This window comes from Amphiura filiformis, chromosome 12 (genome assembly GCF_039555335.1).
Source record: "Amphiura filiformis chromosome 12, Afil_fr2py, whole genome shotgun sequence".
NCBI lineage: Eukaryota > Metazoa > Echinodermata > Ophiuroidea > Amphilepidida > Amphiuridae > Amphiura > Amphiura filiformis.
In genome coordinates, this window is record NC_092639.1 from 10121008 (window position 1) to 10136862 (window position 15855).

General features: G+C 38.3%; 1 protein-coding gene across 1 annotated transcript; it reads right to left on the reverse strand.

The window, feature by feature from the left end:
• Positions 1 to 14314: 14314 nt before the first annotated feature.
• LOC140166609 (tripartite motif-containing protein 59-like) lies at positions 14315 to 14929 on the reverse strand. Its single transcript, XM_072190110.1, has one exon. It carries the CDS (start codon positions 14927 to 14929, stop codon positions 14315 to 14317), a length of 615 nt encoding a protein of 204 aa, XP_072046211.1.
• Positions 14930 to 15855: the final 926 nt, after the last annotated feature.

Consider the following 15855-nt stretch of genomic DNA (forward strand, 5'->3'; position numbering starts at 1 on the left):
TTGCTTCCCTTCTCAGGTCCATACTTGACATGTGTTATGCAATGGGACATATAAGGTAAATTCCCTAACAAAAGTACTGTTGCTTCCCTTCTCAGGTCCATACTTGACATGTGTTATGCAATGGAACATATAAGGTAAATTCCCTAACAAAAGTACTGTTGCTTCCCTTCTCAGGTCCATACTTGACATGTGTTATGCAATGGGACATATAAGGTAAATTCCCTAACAAAAGTACTGTTGCTTCCCTTCTCAGGTCCATACTTGACATGTGTTATGCAATGGGACATATAAGGTAAATTCCCTAACAAAAGTACTGTTGCTTCCCTTCTCAGGTCCATACTTGACATGTGTTATGCAATGGGACATATAAGGTAAACTTCCCTAACAAAAGTACTGTTGCTTCCCTTCTCAGGTCCATACTTGACATGTGTTATGCAATGGGACATATAAGGTAAATTCCCTAACAAAAGTACTGTTGCTTCCCTTCTCAGGTCCATACTTGACATGTGTTATGCAATGGGACATATAAGGTAAATTCCCTAACAAAAGTACTGTTGCTTCCCTTCTCAGGTCCATACTTGACATGTGTTATGCAATGGAACATATAAGGTAAACTTCCCTAACAAAAGTACTGTTGCTTCCCTTCTCAGGTCCATACTTGACATGTGTTATGCAATGGGACATATAAGGTAAATTCCCTAACAAAAGTACTGTTGCTTCCCTTCTCAGGTCCATACTTGACATGTGTTATGCAATGGGACATATAAGGTAAATTCCCTAACAAAAAATACTGTTGCTTCCCTTCTCAGGTCCATACTTGACATGTGTTATGCAATGGGACATATAAGGTAAATTCCCTAACAAAAGTACTGTTGCTTCCCTTCTCAGGTCCATACTTGACATGTGTTATGCAATGGGACATATAAGGTAAATTCCCTAACAAAAGTACTGTTGCTTCCTTCTCAGGTCCATACTTGACATGTGTTATGCAATGGGACATATAAGGTAAATTCCCTAACAAGAAGTTCTGTTGCTTCCCTTCTCAGGTCCATACTTGACATGTGTTATGCAATGGGACATATAAGGTAAATTCCCTAACAAAAGTACTGTTGCTTCCCTTCTCAGGTCCATACTTGACATGTGTTATGCAATGGGACATATAAGGTAAATTCCCTAACAAAAGTACTGTTGCTTCCCTTCTCAGGTCCATACTTGACATGTGTTATGCAATGGAACATATAAGGTAAATTCCTAACAAAAGTACTGTTGCTTCCCTTCTCAGGTCCATACTTGACATGTGTTATGCAATGGGACATATAAGGTAAATTCCCTAACAAAAGTACTGTTGCTTCCCTTCTCAGGTCCATACTTGACATGTGTTATGCAATGGGACATATAAGGTAAATTCCCTAACAAAAGTACTGTTGCTTCCCTTCTCAGGTCCATACTTGACATGTGTTATGCAATGGAACATATAAGGTAAATTCCCTAACAAAAGTACTGTTGCTTCCCTTCTCAGGTCCATACTTGACATGTGTTATGCAATGGGACATATAAGGTAAATTCCCTAACAAAAGTACTGTTGCTTCCCTTCTCAGGTCCATACTTGACATGTGTTATGCAATGGGACATATAAGGTAAATTCCCTAACAAAAGTACTGTTGCTTCCCTTCTCAGGTCCATACTTGACATGTGTTATGCAATGGGACATATAAGGTAAATTCCCTAACAAAAGTACTGTTGCTTCCCTTCTCAGGTCCATACTTGACATGTGTTATGCAATGGAACATATAAGGTAAATTCTAACAAAAGTACTGTTGCTTCCCTTCTCAGGTCCATACTTGACATGTGTTATGCAATGGGACATATAAGGTAAATTCCTAACAAAAGTACTGTTGCTTCCCTTCTCAGGTCCATACTTGACATGTGTTATGCAATGGGACATATAAGGTAAATTCCCTAACAAAAGTACTGTTGCTTCCCTTCTCAGGTCCATACTTGACATGTGTTATGCAATGGGACATATAAGGTAAATTCCTTAACAAAAGTACTGTTGCTTCCCTTCTCAGGTCCATACTTGACATGTGTTATGCAATGGGACATATAAGGTAAACTTCCCTAACAAAAGTACTGTTGCTTCCCTTCTCAGGTCCATACTTGACATGTGTTATGCAATGGGACATATAAGGTAAATTCCCTAACAAAAGTACTGTTGCTTCCCTTCTCAGGTCCATACTTGACATGTGTTATGCAATGGGACATATAAGGTAAATTCTAACAAAAGTACTGTTGCTTCCCTTCTCAGGTCCATACTTGACATGTGTTATGCAATGGGACATATAAGGTAAATTCCCTAACAAAAGTACTGTTGCTTCCCTTCTCAGGTCCATACTTGACATGTGTTATGCAATGGGACATATAAGGTAAATTCCCTTACAAAAGTACTGTTGCTTCCCTTCTCAGGTCCATACTTGACATGTGTTATGCAATGGAACATATAAGGTAAACTTCCCTAACAAAAGTACTGTTGCTTCCCTTCTCAGGTCCATACTTGACATGTGTTATGCAATGGGACATATAAGGTAAATTCCCTAACAAAAGTACTGTTGCTTCCCTTCTCAGGTCCATACTTGACATGTGTTATGCAATGGGACATATAAGGTAAATTCCCTAACAAAAGTACTGTTGCTTCCCTTCTCAGGTCCATACTTGACATGTGTTATGCAATGGAACATATAAGGTAAACTTCCCTAACAAAAGTACTGTTGCTTCCCTTCTCAGGTCCATACTTGACATGTGTTATGCAATGGGACATATAAGGTAAATTCTAACAAAAGTACTGTTGCTTCCCTTCTCAGGTCCATACTTGACATGTGTTATGCAATGGAACATATAAGGTAAACTTCCCTAACAAAAGTACTGTTGCTTCCCTTCTCAGGTCCATACTTGACATGTGTTATGCAATGGGACATATAAGGTAAATTCCTAACAAAAGTACTGTTGCTTCCCTTCTCAGGTCCATACTTGACATGTGTTATGCAATGGAACATATAAGGTAAACTTCCCTAACAAAAGTACTGTTGCTTCCCTTCTCAGGTCCATACTTGACATGTGTTATGCAATGGAACATATAAGGTAAATTCCCTAACAAAAGTACTGTTGCTTCCCTGCTCAGGTCCATACTTGACATGTGTTATGCAATGGGACATATAAGGTAAATTCCCTAACAAAAGTACTGTTGCTTCCCTTCTCAGGTCCATACTTGACATGTGTTATGCAATGGAACATATAAGGTAAATTCCCTAACAAAAGTACTGTTGCTTCCCTTCTCAGGTCCATACTTGACATGTGTTATGCAATGGGACATATAAGGTAAATTCCCTAACAAAAGTACTGTTGCTTCCCTTCTCAGGTCCATACTTGACATGTGTTATGCAATGGAACATATAAGGTAAATTCCCTAACAAAAGTACTGTTGCTTCCCTTCTCAGGTCCATACTTGACATGTGTTATGCAATGGGACATATAAGGTAAATTCCCTAACAAAAGTACTGTTGCTTCCTTCTCAGGTCCATACTTGACATGTGTTATGCAATGGGACATATAAGGTAAATTCCCTAACAAAAGTACTGTTGCTTCCCTTCTCAGGTCCATACTTGACATGTGTTATGCAATGGGACATATAAGGTAAATTCCCTAACAAAAGTACTGTTGCTTCCCTTCTCAGGTCCATACTTGACATGTGTTATGCAATGGGACATATAAGGTAAATTCCCTAACAAAAGTACTGTTGCTTTCCTTCTCAGGTCCATACTTGACATGTGTTATGCAATGGGACATATAAGGTAAATTCCCTAACAAAAGTACTGTTGCTTCCCTTCTCAGGTCCATACTTGACATGTGTTATGCAATGGGACATATAAGGTAAATTCCCTAACAAAAGTACTGTTGCTTCCCTTCTCAGGTCCATACTTGACATGTGTTATGCAATGGGACATATAAGGTAAATTCCCTAACAAAAGTACTGTTGCTTCCCTTCTCAGGTCCATACTTGACATGTGTTATGCAATGGGACATATAAGGTAAATTCCTAACAAAAGTACTGTTGCTTCCCTTCTCAGGTCCATACTTGACATGTGTTATGCAATGGGACATATAAGGTAAATTCCCTAACAAAAGTACTGTTGCTTCCCTTCTCAGGTCCATACTTGACATGTGTTATGCAATGGGACATATAAGGTAAATTCCCTAACAAAAGTACTGTTGCTTCCCTTCTCAGGTCCATACTTGACATGTGTTATGCAATGGGACATATAAGGTAAATTCCCTAACAAAAGTACTGTTGCTTCCCTTCTCAGGTCCATACTTGACATGTGTTATGCAATGGGACATATAAGGTAAATTCCTAACAAAAGTACTGTTGCTTCCCTTCTCAGGTCCATACTTGACATGTGTTATGCAATGGGACATATAAGGTAAATTCCCTAACAAAAGTACTGTTGCTTCCCTTCTCAGGTCCATACTTGACATGTGTTATGCAATGGGACATATAAGGTAAATTCCCTAACAAAAGTACTGTTGCTTCCCTTCTCAGGTCCATACTTGACATGTGTTATGCAATGGGACATATAAGGTAAATTCCCTAACAAAAGTACTGTTGCTTCCCTTCTCAGGTCCATACTTGACATGTGTTATGCAATGGGACATATAAGGTAAATTCCCTAACAAAAGTACTGTTGCTTCCCTTCTCAGGTCCATACTTGACATGTGTTATGCAATGGGACATATAAGGTAAATTCCCTAACAAAAGTACTGTTGCTTCCCTTCTCAGGTCCATACTTGACATGTGTTATGCAATGGGACATATAAGGTAAATTCCCTAACAAAAGTACTGTTGCTTCCCTTCTCAGGTCCATACTTGACATGTGTTATGCAATGGGACATATAAGGTAAATTCCTCAGGTAACAAAAATACTGTTGCTTCCCTTCTCAGGTCCATACTTGACATGTGTTATGCAATGGAACATATAAGGTAAATTCCTAACAAAAGTACTGTTGCTTCCCTTCTCAGGTCCATACTTGACATGTGTTATGCAATGGGACATATAAGGTAAATTCCCTAACAAAAGTACTGTTGCTTCCCTTCTCAGGTCCATACTTGACATGTGTTATGCAATGGGACATATAAGGTAAATTCCCTAACAAAAGTACTGTTGCTTCCCTTCTCAGGTCCATACTTGACATGTGTTATGCAATGGGACATATAAGGTAAATTCCCTAACAAAAGTACTGTTGCTTCCCTTCTCAGGTCCATACTTGACATGTGTTATGCAATGGGACATATAAGGTAAATTCCCTAACAAAAGTACTGTTGCTTCCCTTCTCAGGTCCATACTTGACATGTGTTATGCAATGGGACATATAAGGTAAATTCCCTAACAAAAGTACTGTTGCTTCCCTTCTCAGGTCCATACTTGACATGTGTTATGCAATGGAACATATAAGGTAAATTCCCTAACAAAAATACTGTTGCTTCCCTTCTCAGGTCCATACTTGACATGTGTTATGCAATGGGACATATAAGGTAAATTCCCTAACAAAAGTACTGTTGCTTCCCTTCTCAGGTCCATACTTGACATGTGTTATGCAATGGGACATATAAGGTAAACTTCCCTAACAAAAGTACTGTTGCTTCCCTTCTCAGGTCCATACTTGACATGTGTTATGCAATGGAACATATAAGGTAAATTCCCTAACAAAAGTACTGTTGCTTCCCTTCTCAGGTCCATACTTGACATGTGTTATGCAATGGGACATATAAGGTAAATTCCCTAACAAAAGTACTGTTGCTTCCCTTCTCAGGTCCATACTTGACATGTGTTATGCAATGGGACATATAAGGTAAATTCCCTAACAAAAGTACTGTTGCTTCCTTCTCAGGTCCATACTTGACATGTGTTATGCAATGGAACATATAAGGTAAACTTCCCTAACAAAAGTACTGTTGCTTCCTTCTCAGGTCCATACTTGACATGTGTTATGCAATGGGACATATAAGGTAAATTCCCTAACAAAAGTACTGTTGCTTCCCTTCTCAGGTCCATACTTGACATGTGTTATGCAATGGGACATATAAGGTAAATTCCCTAACAAAAGTACTGTTGCTTCCCTTCTCAGGTCCATACTTGACATGTGTTATGCAATGGAACATATAAGGTAAACTTCCCTAACAAAAGTACTGTTGCTTCCCTTCTCAGGTCCATACTTGACATGTGTTATGCAATGGGACATATAAGGTAAATTCCCTAACAAAAAGTACTGTTGCTTCCTTCTCAGGTCCATACTTGACATGTGTTATGCAATGGGACATATAAGGTAAATTCCTAACAAAAGTACTGTTGCTTCCCTTCTCAGGTCCATACTTGACATGTGTTATGCAATGGGACATATAAGGTAAATTCCCTAACAAAAGTACTGTTGCTTCCCTTCTCAGGTCCATACTTGACATGTGTTATGCAATGGAACATATAAGGTAAATTCCCTAACAAAAGTACTGTTGCTTCCCTTCTCAGGTCCATACTTGACATGTGTTATGCAATGGAACATATAAGGTAAACTTCCCTAACAAAAGTACTGTTGCTTCCTTCTCAGGTCCATACTTGACATGTGTTATGCAATGGAACATATAAGGTAAACTTCCCTAACAAAAGTACTGTTGCTTCCCTTCTCAGGTCCATACTTGACATGTGTTATGCAATGGAACATATAAGGTAAACTTCCCTAACAAAAGTACTGTTGCTTCCCTTCTCAGGTCCATACTTGACATGTGTTATGCAATGGAACATATAAGGTAAACTTCCCTACCAAAAGTCCTGTTGCTTCCCTTACAAGGTCCTTACTTGACTTGTGTTATGCAATGGGACATATAAGGTAAATTCCCTAACAAAAGTACTGTTGCTTCCCTTCTCAGGTCCATACTTGACATGTGTTATGCAATGGGACATATAAGGTAAATTCCCTAACAAAAGTACTGTTGCTTCCCTTCTCAGGTCCATACTTGACATGTGTTATGCAATGGGACATATAAGGTAAATTCCCTAACAAAAGTACTGTTGCTTCCCTTCTCAGGTCCATACTTGACATGTGTTATGCAATGGGACATATAAGGTAAATTCCCTAACAAAAGTACTGTTGCTTCCCTTCTCAGGTCCATACTTGACATGTGTTATGCAATGGAACATATAAGGTAAATTCCCTAACAAAAGTACTGTTGCTTCCCTTCTCAGGTCCATACTTGACATGTGTTATGCAATGGAACATATAAGGTAAATTCCTAACAAAAGTACTGTTGCTTCCCTTCTCAGGTCCATACTTGACATGTGTTATGCAATGGGACATATAAGGTAAATTCCTAACAAAAGTACTGTTGCTTCCCTTCTCAGGTCCATACTTGACATGTGTTATGCAATGGGACATATAAGGTAAATTCCTAACAAAAGTACTGTTGCTTCCCTTCTCAGGTCCATACTTGACATGTGTTATGCAATGGAACATATAAGGTAAACTTCCCTAACAAAAGTACTGTTGCTTCCCTTCTCAGGTCCATACTTGACATGTGTTATGCAATGGGACATATAAGGTAAATTCCCTAACAAAAGTACTGTTGCTTCCCTTCTCAGGTCCATACTTGACATGTGTTATGCAATGGGACATATAAGGTAAATTCCCTAACAAAAGTACTGTTGCTTCCCTTCTCAGGTCCATACTTGACATGTGTTATGCAATGGAACATATAAGGTAAATTCCCTAACAAAAGTACTGTTGCTTCCCTTCTCAGGTCCATACTTGACATGTGTTATGCAATGGAACATATAAGGTAAATTCCCTAACAAAAGTACTGTTGCTTACCTTCTCAGGTCCATACTTGACATGTGTTATGCAATGGAACATATAAGGTAAATTCCCTAACAAAAGTACTGTTGCTTCCCTTCTCAGGTCCATACTTGACATGTGTTATGCAATGGAACATATAAGGTAAATTCCCTAACAAAAGTACTGTTGCTTCCCTTCTCAGGTCCATACTTGACATGTGTTATGCAATGGAACATATAAGGTAAATTCCTAACAAAAGTACTGTTGCTTCCCTTCTCAGGTCCATACTTGACATGTGTTATGCAATGGAACATATAAGGTAAATTCCCTAACAAAAGTACTGTTGCTTCCCTTCTCAGGTCCATACTTGACATGTGTTATGCAATGGAACATATAAGGTAAATTCCCTAACAAAAGTACTGTTGCTTCCCTTCTCAGGTCCATACTTGACATGTGTTATGCAATGGGACATATAAGGTAAATTCCCTAACAAAAGTACTGTTGCTTCCCTTCTCAGGTCCATACTTGACATGTGTTATGCAATGGGACATATAAGGTAAATTCCTAACAAAAGTACTGTTGCTTCCCTTCTCAGGTCCATACTTGACATGTGTTATGCAATGGGACATATAAGGTAAATTCCCTAACAAAAGTACTGTTGCTTCCCTTCTCAGGTCCATACTTGACATGTGTTATGCAATGGGACATATAAGGTAAATTCCTAACAAAAGTACTGTTGCTTCCCTTCTCAGGTCCATACTTGACATGTGTTATGCAATGGGACATATAAGGTAAATTCCCTAACAAAAGTACTGTTGCTTCCCTTCTCAGGTCCATACTTGACATGTGTTATGCAATGGAACATATAAGGTAAATTCCCTAACAAAAGTACTGTTGCTTCCCTTCTCAGGTCCATACTTGACATGTGTTATGCAATGGAACATATAAGGTAAATTCCCTAACAAAAGTACTGTTGCTTCCCTTCTCAGGTCCATACTTGACATGTGTTATGCAATGGGACATATAAGGTAAATTCCCTAACAAAAGTACTGTTGCTTCCCTTCTCAGGTCCACTGTTGCTTCCCTTCTCAGGTCCATACTTGACATGTGTTATGCAATGGAACATATAAGGTAAATTCCCTAACAAAAGTACTGTTGCTTCCCGTCTCAGGTCCATACTTGACATGTGTTATGCAATGGAACATATAAGGTAAATTCCCTAACAAAAGTACTGTTGCTTCCCTTCTCAGGTCCATACTTGACATGTGTTATGCAATGGGACATATAAGGTAAATTCCTAACAAAAGTACTGTTGCTTCCCTTCTCAGGTCCATACTTGACATGTGTTATGCAATGGGACATATAAGGTAAATTCCCTAACAAAAGTACTGTTGCTTCCCTTCTCAGGTCCATACTTGACATGTGTTATGCAATGGAACATATAAGGTAAATTCCCTAACAAAAATACTGTTGCTTCCCTTCTCAGGTCCATACTTGACATGTGTTATGCAATGGAACATATAAGGTAAATTCCCTAACAAAAGTACTGTTGCTTCCCTTCTCAGGTCCATACTTGACATGTGTTATGCAATGGGACATATAAGGTAAATTCCTAACAAAAATACTGTTGCTTCCCTTCTCAGGTCCATACTTGACATGTGTTATGCAATGGGACATATAAGGTAAATTCCCTAACAAAAGTACTGTTGCTTCCCTTCTCAGGTCCATACTTGACATGTGTTATGCAATGGGACATATAAGGTAAACTTCCCTAACAAAAGTACTGTTGCATCCATACTTGACATGTGTTATGCAATGGAACATATAAGGTAAATTCCCTAACAAAAGTACTGTTGCTTCCCTTCTCAGGTCCATACTTGACATGTGTTATGCAATGGGACATATAAGGTAAATTCCCTAACAAAAGTACTGTTGCTTCCCTTCTCAGGTCCATACTTGACATGTGTTATGCAATGGGACATATAAGGTAAATTCCCTAACAAAAGTACTGTTGCTTCCCTTCTCAGGTCCATACTTGACATGTGTTATGCAATGGAACATATAAGGTAAATTCCCTAACAAAAGTACTGTTGCTTCCCTTCTCAGGTCCATACTTGACATGTGTTATGCAATGGAACATATAAGGTAAATTCCTAACAAAAGTACTGTTGCTTCCTTCTCAGGTCCATACTTGACATGTGTTATGCAATGGGACATATAAGGTAAATTCCCTAACAAAAGTACTGTTGCTTCCCTTCTCAGGTCCATACTTGACATGTGTTATGCAATGGAACATATAAGGTAAATTCCCTAACAAAAGTACTGTTGCTTCCCTTCTCAGGTCCATACTTGACATGTGTTATGCAATGGGACATATAAGGTAAATTCCCTAACAAAAATACTGTTGCTTCCCTTCTCAGGTCCATACTTGACATGTGTTATGCAATGGGACATATAAGGTAAATTCCCTAACAAAAGTACTGTTGCTTCCCTTCTCAGGTCCATACTTGACATGTGTTATGCAATGGGACATATAAGGTAAATTCCCTAACAAAAGTACTGTTGCTTCCCTTCTCAGGTCCATACTTGACATGTGTTATGCAATGGAACATATAAGGTAAATTCCTAACAAAAGTACTGTTGCTTCCTTCTCAGGTCCATACTTGACATGTGTTATGCAATGGGACATATAAGGTAAATTCCCTAACAAAAGTACTGTTGCTTCCCTTCTCAGGTCCATACTTGACATGTGTTATGCAATGGAACATATAAGGTAAATTCCCTAACAAAAGTACTGTTGCTTCCCTTCTCAGGTCCATACTTGACATGTGTTATGCAATGGAACATATAAGGTAAACTTCCTAACAAAAGTACTGTTGCTTCCCTTCTCAGGTCCATGCTTGACAAGAGATTCAAGAGCACAAAGGTCAAATATCAGTGACTGTGGACAAAATGTGAAAATTATGAATTTCTTACGGACACCACCTTCAAAACTTTCGTATCAATTGAAGTGATTTTTTTGGTATACTAACTGACTAAAGCTAACAAAATTTGATTACTATATAAGTCGTCATAAGTTTAATCACTGTATCATAAATAGGTTCAGTCAGTGTTTGGCTTTTATTGTAATACCATGTATACATGGTATAACTACAGGTATGTAATGACAATGTTCAGCTTCATGAATATTGAGTCACAAATGCTTAATTTTTGCCATACCATTTTGCTGCAGGGGAGGGGACTATACCAAGATGGTAACTTTACCCAGTTAGATCATTTTAATTTGTAAATTTTGACACTTTTTCTGTCACACACAAGTAGGTTAATTCCATCATGTGTTTTAGCCAAACCCTGAGGATGATATAATCCTTGTACTAGACGTGCTACTAGACGTGCTACCAACTTGCCTGTAATATGCCTGTAATTCTGCAAAGTTCCAGTCGTTTGAGTGTCTGGATCTTCTAATAACTTCTACAAACCAATCGTCCTTCCGCTTATTGACAATTTATCGTCCACCTCGCTCGAAGGCTAATCCAATCACTATGACGCAATTCTTCAGTGACTTTTCTTTGCTACTGGAGGATCTGTCTGCTTACTCAGGAAAGTTCGCTGTCGTCGGTGATTTTAATATACATGTTGATGATCTGAAAGATTCTGATGCCACTATGCTAAACATCTTGATGTCAGCAAATCTTGTGCAACACATTAAGGGTAGTACTCACAAACATGGTCATACACTTGACCTCATCATTTCGCGAGAGTGTGATGATTCATGATTCAGTTAGTGATCCTTTCACGGTTCATGGTCTTAAATCTGACCATTCTGCTGTGTGTTGTGCCATTAATGTTTTCCAACCTCAGCCGGGTAAACGTCATCAGATCTCGTAAACTTCGCAATATCAACAGAGTAGTCATGCAAAATGATATCAAGTCGTCTTCTTTGTTTAATGATCATGAAGATCGTGATCTTTCAGCTCTTGTTAAAACGTACGACTCAGTGCTTCATGATGCATTTGACAAACATGCACCTGAATGTGAGCGTGAAATATCCCTCCGGCCGCGCACCTTGGTACGATGACAGTCTCCGTGCTTCAAAAAGAGAAAGCGTCGTCTGGAAAGAAAATGGATCAAGTCTGGTCTTACTATTGACAAACAGATTTTTCAATCTTTCTGTTCCGACTATCGTACATCACTAGAGTCTGCAAAGCGAGTCTATTACAACACAAAACTTTCGAATTGTAATCAACGCGAACTGTTTCGCACTGTGGACAAGCTCACCACTGCTAAGCCAGCCAAGACCCTTCCGGACTCTAATTCTCTTCAGAGCCTCACCAGTCAGTTTCAAGATTTCTTTGATTCAAAAGTAGACAATATTCGCTGGCAACTTGTCACTTAAGTGCTTCTAAAACCACCGCCAGTTACATCACTCAAGACTGCTACATACGGCTATCGCGCATTTTCGTCATCCGCGCCGTCACTTTGGAACAAACTCCCACCATTCATTCGCGGTTCAAGATCCATCGAGCAGTTCAAGACCAGCTTAAAAACGCATTTATTCACGCTGCCAGATTAACCTGATTTCACAGTTTGGAGTTTTATATATATTGATGTACCTAGCTGTTATACAACCATTTTTCATGTATATGTTTATTTAATTTGATTACCCTGCCGATGTGTCATCTTACGGAGCAAGTTGCTGTTGCACTTGTTGAGAGTGATGTGCTGGTAACCTCTCTCTCCAGGGATTTTTCTCGTCATTGTTGTGCCGGGCACATCGCTTTTTATCATTGTCGTGAATTTAGCCCATATTTCATGTATATGTTTATTTAATTTGATTACCCTGCCGATTTGTCATCTTACGGAGCAAGTTGCTGTTGCACTTGTTGAGAGTGATGTGCTGGTAACCTCTCCTCTCCAGGGATTTTTCTACGTCATTGTTGTGCCGGGCACATCGCTTTTATCATTCTCGTGAACTCAGCCCTAGTGTTTCAGGGAGTATGTTGCTGTTGCACATACTGAGAGTGAAGTGCTGGTAACCTCTCCTCTCCTGGGTTACCATTTTTCCTGTTATTGTGCTGGTCACGCGTCTTCACATTCCCAAAGTTATTTTAAGTTGTGCTTTTTCTGTAAATATGATACTTTTAAATATGTACTTTGTTTTTGTATATCCTAATTTATTTGACTCAATATACTCGTAAATGTAAATTGGTTTTGTATTATCTTGCTTATCTTATGGTGTTTAATATATTGCTTAAGGTATTTTATTTGTTAATTAAATCAACTCACATGGTGCTGGTCACGCTCTCTTTATATCTTTGATTTGATATTTGAAACTATGTGCTTTGATCTTTTATAATGTTTTTGCTTGTGTCAGATATGCTTGTTATTATCATGTTTAAGTTAAGTATTTCTGTATTTGTAGCTTAAGGTATTTTATTGTTCAGCGCCCAGAGGCTGTCAGCGTTGGGCGCTATATTAAGTCTCTCTTATTATTATTATTATTATTAATACAGCAATACTGTTCTATCACACCAGTTTTGAGTGCTGACTGAATCCTTGCAATCAACAGACACTCAGTTTGCTCATCATAACAAAATACCTCCCACATTTGGGATATCAATGCTAAGAGTTTCCTTTTCTGACTCCATATTTATCATGCTTACCCTACCAGTCTTCCAGCTGCTCATTGCTATATTGTTATCATGGACGAGAGACATACGATATGGCCTTATGTTTGTCTTTATTGTTTGCATAATTTCACCTGCAGGTTTGTGCTTTGTGATGACCAATCGATCTACATCCCCAGCTAAGATACTTCCATCAGCCGTGGTAATCACACTGCATACACCAGCAGTGCTTACATATTGCTCTGTCTTGATTGTCTTCTCATATGCTCCTCTTGCAGAATACATTTCAATACCATTGCACCTTCCTACTAGAAACTTGCCATTAGTGCATACAGCCACATCTTCGGGTTGACATGTATTAGATGAAGGGAGTGACAAACTTACATGTTTTTCATATTGACCATTTTGCCTCCTGTAAACTAACACTTGTGTCTTTGCAAATTCACTGAAGACAATTAAACCATCAGGTGAGCATCCAATCTGATATGCATTTTTCAGACCACCAATCTCTTGTACTAGTTCCAGTTCCTTTGGCTTAACCACTCTATTCAGATCATCATGCAAATCTTCCCTTTCAATGAACCGTGCTACATTTGAGGTCTCCCTAACATAAGGTGCTTCTTCACTTACTGACAGTTTCTTCATTTTGTCCACAAGGGAGCTATGCTGTGTGATGTAGGCATAATCTGAGGAGGCTCTTATTTCAGTTGCTACCTTATTAGCTGCTTTCAGTCTATCAGCTTTGTTTGTAAGTCTAGTCACATTGTGGTCTATGTTTGCAATTTTCACCTGAGTTGCCCAATTCAACTGTGTCCTCATTGCATTTTTTTTTCTTGTTCAAGTTTTGTGTGTAAAGTCTGTATGTACTGGTCAATTCGTTGATTTTCACCTTCAAGGTTTTGCAAAGTTTTGGCTTTAAGATCTTTCAGTTTTTGTACATTATCCCTGCATGTGTCTTCCTCAGTTTGAACATCATTCAATAGTTCTTGCTTCCATTCCTGGGATGTAGTCTTTACATCTTTGCTGTTGTGGTTACTTCCCTGGTGAAATGCTAGGATACAGCTCTGACAAGCAAGTAGATTACATGGCTGGCAATAGAGATGTGTCTTCTCATCATGATGAGTACATCTTGGAACTGTGTGACGCGGACCGCTTACATAATTTGGATGTTCTTCAGCGAGATTCTTCAGATGTAAATTTGTCCTCAAGGCTGAAACACCTCCTGCTGGAACACGAGTTGTTTTGCGGCATCGCAGTGGACACTTGATGGGTTGACCTGGTTGGTTCAAAGTGACCATTCTTTGCAGACAAACCTGACAACAGGTGTGAGGGCATGCCAAGTCTTTGGGTGTGTTTGGAGGCACAAAGAATTCATAACACACAGGGCATTTAACTGTACTCTCTACAGTTGCTGTAAAATTGGCAGCCATGATTTTGATTACAAAAATGTCTCCTTACGTGGAATATTTCAAATATTTCACAAATTTAAAGATCCGCAAGGTAAAACCGCCACAAATATCCAATTATGGCACAGTAACAAGTACATGTAAGTGTCTTCCTCCTTCCATCATAAATTGATGTATAAATCAGGGCGGGTTTTTGTTTTGTACACGGAGGTGTGACCTAATATCAGCTTGCATGCCATAATTTAATAACATAATAGATACATAAGATAAGTAATGGTATATAACTTTTTGATTTAAAAATTTTTTTAGATTTAGTTGTGAAGTTCATACATTTTTCTCAGTACAAATTCAAATGGAAATCTAAACAGTGAGCTTGAATTCAAAAATAAAATCATGTGAATAATATGTTTTTTTATATAATAAAATGCAAACAATTTTAAAATAAAAATTCAGGGTTAAACATATGACCTTTTTTAATGAGTTTGAAAGTTAATGTTTAGCTTTGTATAATATTGCAGTGTCTAGAGCAAAATGCAAAGGGATTCTACCTTTGGTACTTTATCTTTATAGATATAGATTTTATGTAAATACAAATTTAGTTTTGCTTTCTTCAGGATATGTGTTTGGTGTGCACTGGAAAGTATATGAAATATTGTGCAAACAAGAATCTATTTTTATTTTGAGTTGACATGTACTAACCAATATTTGCATCAGTAAATTTAATGCCATTAATTGCAAATAAACTTGCAGAACTAATTAATTCATCTTGTATATAACATTTGAATTATCTGTTTCAAATGTTGATCGAGAAAACAGGAGACTTGCAAATGTAGAAAACTCAATTAGCCATGTTTTGTGTTAAATTGAAACTTCAGCTGCTTAAAATTTGTTTTAAAAAAAGAACATGGTGATGTTGGTCATCTATGCAAGATACAAGTAAGCCAGTGTTT

Excerpts from the sequence above, each read along its gene's own strand:
- LOC140166609 (XM_072190110.1), bottom strand. The coding sequence starts at position 14,929 with ATGGCTGCCAATTTTACAGCAACTGTAGAGAGTACAGTTAAATGCCCT.